The 12,845-nt window shown below is 33.8% G+C and overlaps 1 protein-coding gene across 1 annotated transcript in view; it reads right to left on the reverse strand.

Annotated features, from left to right (window-relative positions):
- The window catches only part of AP3B1 (adaptor related protein complex 3 subunit beta 1), a 260,264-nt gene that overhangs the window by 95,410 nt on the left and 152,009 nt on the right, over positions 1-12,845 (reverse strand). Inside the window, exons 16-19 of the mRNA XM_044916930.1 lie at positions 9,407-9,593; positions 8,316-8,446; positions 3,165-3,273; positions 294-456 (exon numbers count right to left, since the gene is read on the reverse strand). Of these exons, the coding sequence (XP_044772865.1) occupies positions 294-456; positions 3,165-3,273; positions 8,316-8,446; positions 9,407-9,593 (590 nt within the window). The remainder of the gene's footprint in view (positions 1-293; positions 457-3,164; positions 3,274-8,315; positions 8,447-9,406; positions 9,594-12,845) is intronic.

Here is a 12,845-nt window from a genome sequence, read left to right on the forward strand (position 1 = left end):
AGGTAATTAAGTGTTTCATACCTACTTCTTGATCACTTAACTCAGCCTTCCAAGGTTATACCAATTTTCAAAATGTAACCCCAAGATTTGTTCAAGTTCAAAATGAAAACTAAGTATAATAAGTAGTAGAATAAATAATGTGAACTAGTATTCTAACTAATTTTACAAGATTCAATATCTGGGAAAAAATACACTTCTTTTCTCACTCACTCTATGAATTAAAGGGAAATGGTATCCTGGGGGAAAACACCCCCACAGAATATTTTTTGAAGGAAATTCTGACAAAATATTACCTTTTCCCTTTGCTTTTGGAGTTCCTCTTGGCTGTTCTTTTGTCTCCTACTTCTGACGCACTTTCACTGTCACTCCTATGCTCACTGGAGGTGTCCTCACTGCTGTCCTCACTACTGTCTTCCTCCTCCTCTTGTTCTCCACTTGCACTTTCAGATTCACTCTCTGAAAAAATATAACCAGATGCTCCTTGATTTATAGCCATTTAATTAGACATAAGGACCCAAGTAACTGTCAATATTCATCAGAAATGAAACCAGATGCTGAATTTTAGTTTACTGGACCCCACTTGTTCAACACTCTATTTCCACACTCTTGTCATTCAGTGCCCCCACCTCCTCATTCCTGCAGCAGTGTGAGTGTGGGGAGCTCCAAAAGACAGAGAACATACTCTGATAATGAGTAGGGAAAAACAAAGAAAAGATGAACCAGTAAACCAAATTTGAAAGAATCTTGCTTTTCAAATCCTTAAGTATCTAGTTATGGCGGAAACTTCTTTTTTTTAAGGAATGATATAAGGATGAAGAAATAATTTTTTAATTCTTCTGATAGTGATAAATTTTATTGAGAGAAGGCAAGAGTTGAATCTTCTTAGGTATACATTTTGAGATGGGAATGAACCATTTGAATCATCTGTAAAAATTTCTCAATTCAAAAGCAAAAAGCAGAATTACTAATTAAAAATTACTAACTTATTTTAGCTAGTGTAGGAGTTTTCCACAGGTCAAAGAGATCATAAAATTATACTGTGGAGCTATACATTTAAATGCTTTATGTATAAATTATGGTATACTAGGACTTTTCCCAGAAGTGATACATATAGTTTACTTATGTGTATTTTAAACATGAAGCATAATTTTTTACTATTTGAAATGATTATAGGTGCAAAGCACTAGCCTAAATAAGAGGACAAACTGTTGCCCCCATCTATTATCTATCTGATGAAGTGCCCTTAGCCAGGAACATATAATAGGTAAGTAATATGTACTTTATGAGGATTGATTTATGTATCACACAGTGAAAAGCAAGGATTACCTATCTTCTTTTGGAATAGCATGTAGTGGTTAGAAGCATGGGTTTTCAAACAGGAATGTCTGGGTTCAAATCCTAGCTCTGTCACTTATGAGTTGTAAGACTGAGCAAGTTATTCAATCTCTCTGGGTCTTCGTTTCCTTTCCAGCAAAGATGATAATAATACTAGCTACTTTAGAGAACTGTTGTGAAGAATAAGGATTTGAAACATGTAAAGGTGATTAGGACACAAGAGTGCCTGACACATGGTAAGGCATTCATTACTATCAGCTTCTACAAAGGGCAAAATTTACCTTACTCAAATTTTGTAAAACTGCTGAATAGGATATTTTAAATTTGTTGTGATATGAAAGAAAGTTGTGCATATGTATAGATTTACTCAGATAAGTGACTTATCCCACAAATAAGGAAAAAAAATTATAGCATCTAAGTTACTCTCTCATGTTAATTACATGGGAGTTCAACATGAGTCTTGGTCCAGTTCACTTCAGGAACTACTACTTAAATTTTCAAGTTAGTAAAATCCCTCCCCCCAACCTTTTTTTTTAAGTGAGTAAGTTTTTATTCAGCATTAATTTTATGTCAAAGTTAGTAAAATCTTTGATGACATCTGTTTATCCTCTAGAAGACTTACTGACTGGGAAAATACTCTCATAATTTCTCAGGAGAAAAGTTAGCTTTTTCCTCCAGTAGCTAGAGTGGAACTCCAGCCCCATGCTCAGATCAACCCATGAAAAGTCTTAATAAACATTTCAAATATGTATTTTAAAAAGTTAGCCTATGAACAGGCATGAGCTTATGAATAAAGGGGATGTAGACAAATATCCATATGGTACACTTTTAACTATACAACAGATCTTTCTTAACGATCTACATCAGTCCTGAAATCTCCTATTTTTTAGTATTAACACTACACTGAAGTATATTCTCCATTTTCAGCTTATCATTTCAGAATGTGATGCATCACAGATTAATTTATCAGATACAGGAAACAAAGATTTTGATAGGGGAAACTGAGGAAAAAGTGAATGAATTATCTTAGAGTAAGGTAATACATGACCAAGTGATAGTGAAGAGCTCTGGTTTCTCCAAGGAAAAAAGGTTATAGAAGAAAAAGGTGTCATTTGATCTTGGGTCAGATAGGTCTCTTAGGTTAATTGTTAAAAGAGTGTTGGAAAGTAACTCCAATATATTTTTCATTATGCAAATTGCTCACAGAATTTTAGTACTGAAGGGCCTTAAAACCATCTAACTTTACCTCTTCATTTAACAGAAACAGAGAAAGGTAAGTACCTTATTCAGTTGGCATACCTAAATGCAGCAATTCTAAATCCTTCCAATTTAGCATTCTTTTCACTGTATATGGTTGTCCTAATTGTTTTAGCTCTTTGATTCTTTATAATACACAAGAGATTTATTAATTTTAGCTTTACTCTATACAGGTTGATGTAGAAATAAAAGTATAAAATGGATAAAGAACATTGCTCAATGTTTAAAATAAACTTTACATTTTTACAGAAGAGAGTTACTTTTAAAGGTCCCATTAAAGGCTTCTCAAATATAAAATCATGTTTTTCAATATGCTATGAATATCCCAGGCAGAAAAGCATGAGTTTCTGTTTCAACTCTGATTTCTCAGCTAGGTGTTCAAGAGGCAAAGTCAAATGAGAAAGGATCAGAAATTACTTTGAAAACTATACAATGATATGGAAATGAAAGGCATTATCATAATAGTATAGACCGACTAGTTAAATATTATATACTAGGCCTTATTGTTTTGTTGGAGGCACAGCATATAAACTGTAGTGAACAAAGTTTTTTCAGTGAATTATAAACCCCACCACTACCACTGCTGCTATCAGAAGAGTCCTCTTCCTCCTCAGATTCAGAATAAAATTTCTTAGCAGGATTCTCTTTCTTTGCTTTTCCTGCTGGAGTCCATTCTTTTGCCTGTTTATAAAAAAAAAAAAAAAAACCAAAGCTGTAAATACAAATGAATTCTCATTAAGGGATTCAGTTTTCTGGCATCATTCAGAATACAATGTGAATCCGGAAGAACGCTGCAGGTCTCAAAAGAGAAGGCAACTGTTAGAAGATCTGGCATTAAAGCTGATTCCCCTTTACTCCTAAAGAGAGGAACTCAAATCTCACTCAGACCACATTCTGTTAAATCAACAACCTTATTTTACATATACTTTTAAACACTTTTGTATTTGCTGGTCTGCAGGAGATCTGAACTAAAGTAATGTGCCCTAGAAGAGGTGAAGGCAGACACAGTAACAGCAACAAGAAATGCAAGATCATAGCTAAATACTGAGTTAAAAAAAACAACAACAACAAAACAACCCTGAAAAAAGTACAGGCAATCAACCCTAACCATTTCAAGGGCCCAAACCCTGAGGTAATCTTTGACTTCTCTCTTTCCTTCATATTCTAAAGATCTAATCCACAAAAAAAGCTATGAGCCACCTTGGTCCTTTACCATTGGTCAGAGCCATCTTGCTCAGATTACTGCAACTGCTTATTTTGCTTCTATTCTTATCCCCCAATCCCCAACTCCAAGTTTGCTCAACACAGCAGCTAAAATGACTGAATTAAAACTGAAGTCTGATCAAGCCTCTCCTGGTTCTGAAAGCTTGCCACAGCTTCCCATTTCACTCAGAAAAAGCCAGTCCTTACAATAATCTGCTCACCCTACCAGACCAGGCCTTGCCCCCTGCCTTTCAGACCTCCTGCTACTGTTCTTCCTCCGGTGCAACCCGCACAAGCCCCTCCTAACTGTTCCTTCACACACCTCAGGCAAGCTCCCCTGCAGGGCCTTCCCCCACTGCTGCCCTTCCAGTGCTCTCCCCCAGATAGCTGTATGGCTCACTCCCTCACTTCCTTCAAGTCTCTGCACAAAAGTCACCTCAGAGAGGACCCTGTTTAAAATTCCAGCCTCCCATACCTGGCACTTCTGATCTTACTTTGCTCTATTCTTTTTATCTTTTTGTCATCACAGCACTTACTACTTTCCAACATACTGTACAATTTACGTATGTATTTTTATTGTCAGTCTATCCCTGCTAGAACATCAGCTTCTGGAGAGCAGGGATATTTGAATACTTTGTACACTGATATATCTCAAAAGTGTCTGGCACAATAATGATTAGTTGTGTGAATAGCTCCTTAAAGACTTTAATACAGTGTATTAAAGTAAAATAAATTGTTTTCATAATTGTGACCTTAATTTATCAAGAAAAAATTAAATCATCTTTCATATACTCTCTGTTAAAGGGCAGAGAAATCTGTATTTTTTAAGAGGTCGAAAAAAATTAAGACTCATTTATTTTTCAAACTTTCAATTGAGTTTCTACTATGTGCCAGTCTGCTAGAATATATGACAGGGGCTTAAGAACGGTTCTCAACAGTGGATGCACATTAGAATCACCTGAGAATATTTTTTAAAATACTAATACAAACAAAAAATATACTGAAAAGCTAATACCTGGCATTTACCTCCTAAGATTCGGATTTAAATGGTTTGCTGCAAGTCTCATATAGGTTTGTTTTGAAGATCTCCATGTGATTATAATACGTAGCTAGGATTGCAAAGCCCTGATCTAGAGGGCTTTAGGGCTTAAGGTATGTTGCTTAAAAAGATAAGCTTCAATAATTTGGAAAATTACTATATGGACAATAATAATGAGTAAAAATTCCTTGAATATATTTGAATAAGATATATAAGGTCAGCAGTACTGCTTTTTATATATATTTAAAATGATCTGTCTTGGGGCACCTGGGTGGCTCAGTCGTTAAGCGTCTGCCTTCGGCTCAGGTCATGATCCCAGGGTCCTGGGATCGAGCCCTGCATAGGGCTCCCTGCTCTGTGGGAAGCCTGCTTCTCCCTCTCCCACTCCCCCTGCTTGTGTTCCCTCTCTCCCTGTGTCTCTGTCAAATAAATAAATAAAATCTTAAAAAAAAAAATGCTCTGTCTTCCAAATATGAATAAAGATACTGTTCTATAAACAAAGTTCTCCTATATTTAGTAAACATTGCAGTTCCTATTTTTTCTTAAATCCTTAAAACAAACCTATTTCTCTGAAGCCTGGTAAAAAGTGTGCCAGATGAATGTATGGGAAAAAAAATTACTTAATTAAATGGCTTTCAGGGTAAGGCCAAATCAACAAGGAAAACTAGGCTTCTACGCTCAAAGGGGCAAATTATCTTGACATGGCCATGAACTCTTTATTCATTGAGTTTTAGGTTTTAAACAATAAAAACATTTTAACTTTTTTATAGTCCTTTATGACTATGATAGTTCTATCATTCTAAGCAAAAGAAATAACAGAGAAAGAGAAGAGGAAGAAAATAGTGAAGGACTAATTTGAAAGGTCCTGGGAGGAATAAAATGTCAAAAGATGTGTTTATAAAAGCAAATACATTTCATATGCAAAAGACAGGCTTTCTCTAAAGGGGCAGGATTTTCTAGAACTAGGCAAAAAATTTCTAAAGGATCTTCAAAACTTCTTGGTATCATAATATAAAAATATAAGTTACATCCAATATCCTGGAAGTGGTAGTGTGCAATCCTAAGTGACTTCTACTGTCAATCTAACTAGGTTCCCTATCAGATTACCTAAACCTAGGATTTTTCTTAACTAAGGTTATATTTCATAAAAATGAGATGCGACCCTATATCACTTTATGGTAAAACTAGGAAAACAGTGTATTATATGCATGAAATACATTGATGTGATTTTGCAGAAGGGGTGGCAGAATGAGAGGCAAGAAAGACTGTAAGGAACACTACTTTCTACACTGTTGCAGCTGCATTTGATATTAAAACTATATTATTTTCATACTTAATTGTGTCTCTTACAGTATAATTTTAAGCCAAAATGTCTAGAAACCAGTAGATTAAAACTGTTTTTGTATAGTATCAATAGACAGTGACAGTTTTCTTCAACCAGTTTCCATCAGTTTTAATTATTCTCCATAATAAGTTACCAATTATTAATTTCTAGAATGCAGTCAGCAAAATGAAAAAGAAATCAATTTGTCTCTGCTGAACTGGATAGGTGAAATGAACATAAGAAAACAGGTTATCTAAGCACTGTCCCTATAAGGTAGTTATGCTTAGAAGAGCACAGGACAATGGAAGAAGACAGCCAACCAACCAATCCATCAGCCAATACAAGGATACTGCTGAAACCAAATTAAATTGCATAGCATTGCTATCAGTTTCTGGGAAGATAAACTATTTTTATTTTTATTTGTTTATTTTTTGGTGGATGGGGCAGCAAGGAGGAAGGATGGGGTACAAGTGGGGAGAGGATAAAAGGATGTCTGTCTGTGTGCCAAAATACCAAGTACCCAATAATGGAAAAGGACAGGACCATAAAAACAATGAGCAGGCATGGTAAGAAATTAGGAGAGAGATTAATCTATGGAAAGAATCATAACAAAGAACATCTCTTTGTATTCTAGCATCTGACACAAAGTTGCACAAATAAGCCAATCTTTGAAGAGTACTTTAAGAGTGAAAACAACAAACTCAGTGTCAAAGAGGAATGGACATATAATTAGTTTTAATAAATTTTACATCTTTTAAATCCCCTCTAAATAGAGATAATTTGTCACAACATAAAAATGACAGTGCTAAGTACTAAGAATAGCACAGATCTGCAAACAAGTTCAAGCTTCCTCTCCTCATGTTACATAATAAAATGCAGTTAAGTAACAGCATGAACAATGGATTCTGAACTGGGTTGGAACCCCGGTTCCATCACTTACTAACTAGGTAACTAACTTGCCCACTGAGCTTCGGCAACTTACTTAAGTTCTCTGAACCCTGGTTTCCTCATCTGTAAAATGGGAATAAAAATAACCATCATTTACAATTATTATGAGGTTTAAACAAGATAATGTGTGTAAAACATTATCAAAGTACACTACCAGGGTTTGCTAAATGGAGCCAATAAGAGTTATTATTGTTTCTGGCCATGCTTCAAAGCCAGGACAAGTTTGAGTAGTTAAGAGAAACACGTTTCTCAAAAGGACCAAATTATATGGCTAGGCCCATTATAGAAACTCTTCTATTTAAAGTAATAAAGATTTCCTTCCATTTTATATGGAAAATTTAATAGGCAAGGAAGTTAACTGACTTTCCTAGAGGAATTAGCGGTAAAGAACTCTGGTTATCTGAATCCTGGTTCAATACATCTTTTCTATCAGAAAAGCACCCAGAATGTAATACCTAATTGTTCTTTTTTATTAATTCTACTTTAAAAAGTTTTGGATATATTTCACGTAATCAATTTCTAAAGACAATCAGAAGACCCTTCTCTTTACTTTTCTTGTTCATATAGGAAAGAAAAATATTAGAAAAGAACATTAATTCTTTTATTTTAGTAGCGAGCACTTTTTTTTTTTAAAGATCTAGGAAAAGAGTATTTATTTAGAGAGCTTTTTTTTTTTAATGTGAAAGCAACATATTATTCATGTTAGTTATGACCTTGTCTAAGGACATTTTTCGTATACAATGCAACCTATTTATAGTTAGACTTCACTTAAAACAGGTTCATCAGAAAATCCAGAAGAACACTTTGTATGGTTTTTCTGGAAGAGAACAGCAAAAATTATTTAGAAAAATATTGACAGGAAGCTTGTGAATCTCTAAACAAGGTAGAAAAAGCTCAATCCAATGACGCTAAATACCTTAGAAATTGAATCTACACTGCTAAAAATGCAATACCAAAAATGTGGGTGGCACTGATGCAGAGAATTCAATTCTCTATTTCCTTGAAGAAAAGGAACAGTACATGTACAATGACATAGGAATACTGCAATATTCAGTTCCCATAACAGCGAGATAGGTCTAACACATTACATTTAGAAATACCAGAACAATTTTCAATTTTCAACCCCCCAAAAAAGCTTTTATATAAAACAATAGTTATTCTAGAATCTCCCACTGCTTGACAAAATTAATTTCAGAAAGGTCAACTTACCAACTCTATTACTTCTACGTTTCGAACTGATGGGTCCGGCGCCACCTCTGGCCAATTGGATAATTCCAGGTAGCCGGTAGCTTTAGTGTTGAGAGTATGAGATAAAGTGCCAAGCTGGAAATGATCCCTATCTATTAAAAGAGAGGAAAATATAAAATAAACAATATGAGCTGTATATAAGAGAGAACAATACTAATCAGAGCTCAAGGTAATTGGCATATTACCTCAAATGTCAAGGAATAAATATAAACTAGGAAGCTCTTCATAGGTCAAAAAACTGATTTCAGTCCATAGATTACAATAATCTCTCCCATAATGGTCAATAAAAAAGCTAATCAGTCAGTGTGTTTAGAGGTGTTGCTCTGAAATGTAGCTTCTCTAAAAATTACTTTACTGTGAATATTAAGAATGACAGCACAGTTAAACAATCCATATACATGTCTTAGCACAAACACCTCCAGAATTTTAATAGTTTTTCTACAAAACTGAATTGTTTTTTATCACCAGCAATTAAATAAGAAACAATATGAAAACCAAGGTATATAACTGTTTGATCCTAATTTTAATGGCTACTTGTTAAATTGATAAAATAATTACTCTTTCTAAAAAGCTGGGAAAAATAAGTCAACTTCCATCTTTGAAAAACAAATTTAAAGGGATATTTTTATGAAATAATTCTTCCTAGAAAAGTTTTGTTAGTATACATAGAATATTTAATTAGTAAAAACTCACTATTAAGGTAAAAATTAGATTCCTTATTAAATAAAGCTATTTAAAATAGAAATGAAGTCAATGTATATTAGAACACAGCTTTAATCTATTATTCTAAGTAATCTAAACTGTTTAGGAAGAATAAAAATAAAATCAGAAGAATGAAATTATTTAGGTAAATAAGGTATATAAAAATATAAACTTTAATAGAAAGGTTGCTCTGGAGAACAGGTAAGTGAGTAGAAAGCATACTGTTTTTATACAATTATACAGGTTAATCATTTACATTTTTTAACAGATAAATTTTAAACATATTAGAAATGGGGAACATTGTCATAACTTTTTAGGTAATATATTTTGCAGTTGTATTCTAATAATACCTTTAAAAGGAGATTCAAGCACTGGTGCAGGTTTTTGTGCTAGGAATATTTTTTTGGCATATTTACTTAAAGCTCCACTCTTCTCATTCGGAACAATAAGCTGCCTAATAAATCTTGTACGGTCTCTGATGTCATAGTTTTGATCATACTTGCCGAGATTTAATATGTACTGGGTAAGCAATTTTGTCTGTTGGAAAAAAACAGAACAAGATGAGAATACAGTTATTTATGATTATTGATAACTCTGGATAAACATATTTAAAGAGGTAATAAAAATGAATGGTTATGTCAAACAAATGTTGTTCCGTAGGGAATATGCATTTCTAACGCTGCAAATGGAATTTTGAAGCCAAAGCACATGTCCTCCTCAGTACTGGGGAGGTGAATGCTGAGTACTGAGAAGCAGCCATGTGCTAGATTATTAAACCGCTGAAGTGGAAAGAAAGGCATCATTAAAAAAATAATCATATATGGCAAACCCGCTGAAGGGTCTACGTGAGAATAATGAATGTGGAAATACAACTAAAAACATGGCACTCAAAACTTAATCGGAAAAATATGCAGGACATCAAAACATCAGAGAGTATTAGGGGGCTGGCAAACTGCTTCTCCCGAGATGTGTTTTATGAAGAGATACTGTCCCTGGCATAAGCAGTGTCTGCACTCTGACTGCACTCAGTTACTTTACCCTGAATTATGACCCATTAAAGCAGACACATGAATCACTGAACTGGATTACTGCAAATTATTTGCAGTGCATTTAGCTGTTACTTTTTCATAAAAGCAAGCTGCTGATGCCCTCTAAAAACCAGGATAAAAGACTCCTTCCATTTTTTTTCCCATGCTGCTTATAGCCTCTAGTAATATTGGTCATTTATTTATGTAAGGCAGCAACTTATTATAGTAGCTTTTACACTGTAATAAGATTTCCAAAGTCAATTTTTGAAGGTACTACATTAACATATATTGAGATAATTTTAATAGTAATTAAACCAAAATCGAAATGTTATCAAAATAGTTATTTTAAACTCCAGTTATTTTACTGAAAAAGCATAGCTTTAATTTAGGTTACACAAATACAATTGTAGCTATAAATTAAATAGGATTCATAATACATGGAAAAAATAAACATCTATATTAGAACAATTTATAGACATTAGAAACAGACACAAAATAAAATCAATCAAGTCAGGCAGAGCTAAAGACAATTCTAGAACACTAAGTCAAAGTACACAAATGGTGTGGTAAACTCTCTTACAGTAATAATTGGTTAAGATAATTGATTTGGATAGAAAGCAACCTTCTTGCAGTAACAATGTATTTATAAAGCATTAACCTAGTTCCAATAAAGTAGAACCATAAAAAATACAAGGGAAAAATGTTAATAGAGCTATTGTGAATTTGGTTACCAATAACTGCTCTTCTCTAGTTACTAGACCATGTTGGTTCAACTACAGATAAGAAAAATTCTATGATTCATTTTTAAAGACAATTAGCAAAATATTCACCAAATGAGGAATGCAGCTCAAAACAAAGTGTGGTGTCCTGGACTAGGTTATTAGCTTTCTGAGACAGCCTGGGAAATATACTAACCACCAGTTTTCTCAAATGCACAGTGAGAATTTACAACCAGCGTAATTCTGAAGTCCATCTGAGTGTGGTGATTTAGAAGATGAAATTAAAATAAATCAGAGAAATAAAATAAGTCTGTTCATTACAATGATTTCCTAAAAATTTTAATTCCAGTATAGCTAACATACAGTGTTATATTAATTTCAGGTGTACGATACAGTGACTAAATGATTTTTTTTTTTGAGCTAGTGGAGTGATACAGCTTCTATTTCTGATCCCCAAAATTAATTTTTAGGAAATTAAACTATTTCAATATATTAACAGACACTATTGAGAGTTAGGGAATTTTAAGCAATTAAAATTTTGTAATTTTTAAAGTATGCATTTATTGACTGTAAAACTTGTTTGATCATACTGGTGGGCTTATAAAAATAGTTCTATTAAACATCCATTTTCAAAATGAAAATTCTTTCTAAAAGATAAAAACCTATCTATGTATAATGATGCATTAAAAGTATAAGCGAATAATGATCCACCATACATTCATATACTTTAATCAGTTTCTTAGGAGTATCTACCTCTAGTACTAAGTCATTGATATTTCTCTGAAGAACATATTTTATTTAATTATTTTTATTTTTTTATTGTTTTTAATTTGACAGAGAGAGGCAGCCAAAGAGGGAACACAAGCAGGGGCAATGGGAGAGGGAGCAGCAGGCCTCCGGCCGAGCAGGGAGCCCAATGCAGGGCTCGATCCCAGGACCCCAGGATCATAACCCGAGCCGAAGGCAGACGCTTAACGACTGAGCCACCCAGGCACCCCTGAAGAACATATTTTAATATGGTCTTACCTTGAAATTTAAAAAAAAAATAAGACTACCCACAATCCTTTTCAAAACTGAATTTATGATCAATAATTATGAAATTCTTGACATTTTCAACTTACTCCTTTCTATAGACCATAATATTTTTAATGAAGAAAACACCCTCTTTACAGTATTAAAGAATCTGGTAAGCATAAAGAAAATCCTGTTGATAGAATGATATTCTCATCATGCTTTCTTTCATGCTGATATCTGTAAAAATATCAAGCCTAGATACTTAACTTTTACCCCTCCAATCTTTTTTTTTTTTTTTTTTTTTTTTTTAAAGATTTTATTTATTTATTTGAGAGAGAGAATGAGATAGAGAGCATGAGAGGGAGGAGGGTCAGAGGGAGAAGCAGACTCGCTGCCGAGCAGGGAGCCCGATGTGGGACTCGATCCCGGGACTCCAGAATCATGACCTGAGCCGAAGGCAGTCGCTTAACCAACTGAGCCACCCAGGCGCCCCCCTCCAATCTTTTTTTTGATAATTATTTTTATGAGATGAAACTTTAAGTCATTCTCTATTTATACTTTTTAAAATATTTCACCAAATTTAGAAAATGCAAAATCAATTACCTTCTCAATTTCATTTCACTCCAATACAAAATAGGAGCTCCATCAAAAAAGTCTTTGTATTAGTTGAGATACTGCAAATGACAGAACTTCAAAAATAAATCTTGAGGTCTTAACACTTAACTTGAAGATTCCTTCAAGTTAAGTTATAAATTTCAATAACTCCTTGCTTGCAAGATTTGTTTCCAAGAATTGCCATTTGCTAAAATTTTCAAAAGTCGAAGGTTTTTGGCACTCAATTTGGTAAACACTTTAAAGATTTCCAACTGATTCTGAATCAAAATCTAACAAAGAGAAGTTCTGCTTACTCCCATCCCCCCCCCTGGTAAAAAAAAAAAAAAAAAAAAAAAGCCAACATAGGACACTTAGGTTAATTTACAAAGCAGTTTTTCACAAAATCATGTTTCTATGATCCATGTGGTAACATG

Source organism: Neomonachus schauinslandi, chromosome 7 (genome assembly GCF_002201575.2).
Source record: "Neomonachus schauinslandi chromosome 7, ASM220157v2, whole genome shotgun sequence".
Taxonomy (NCBI): Eukaryota; Metazoa; Chordata; class Mammalia; order Carnivora; family Phocidae; genus Neomonachus; species Neomonachus schauinslandi.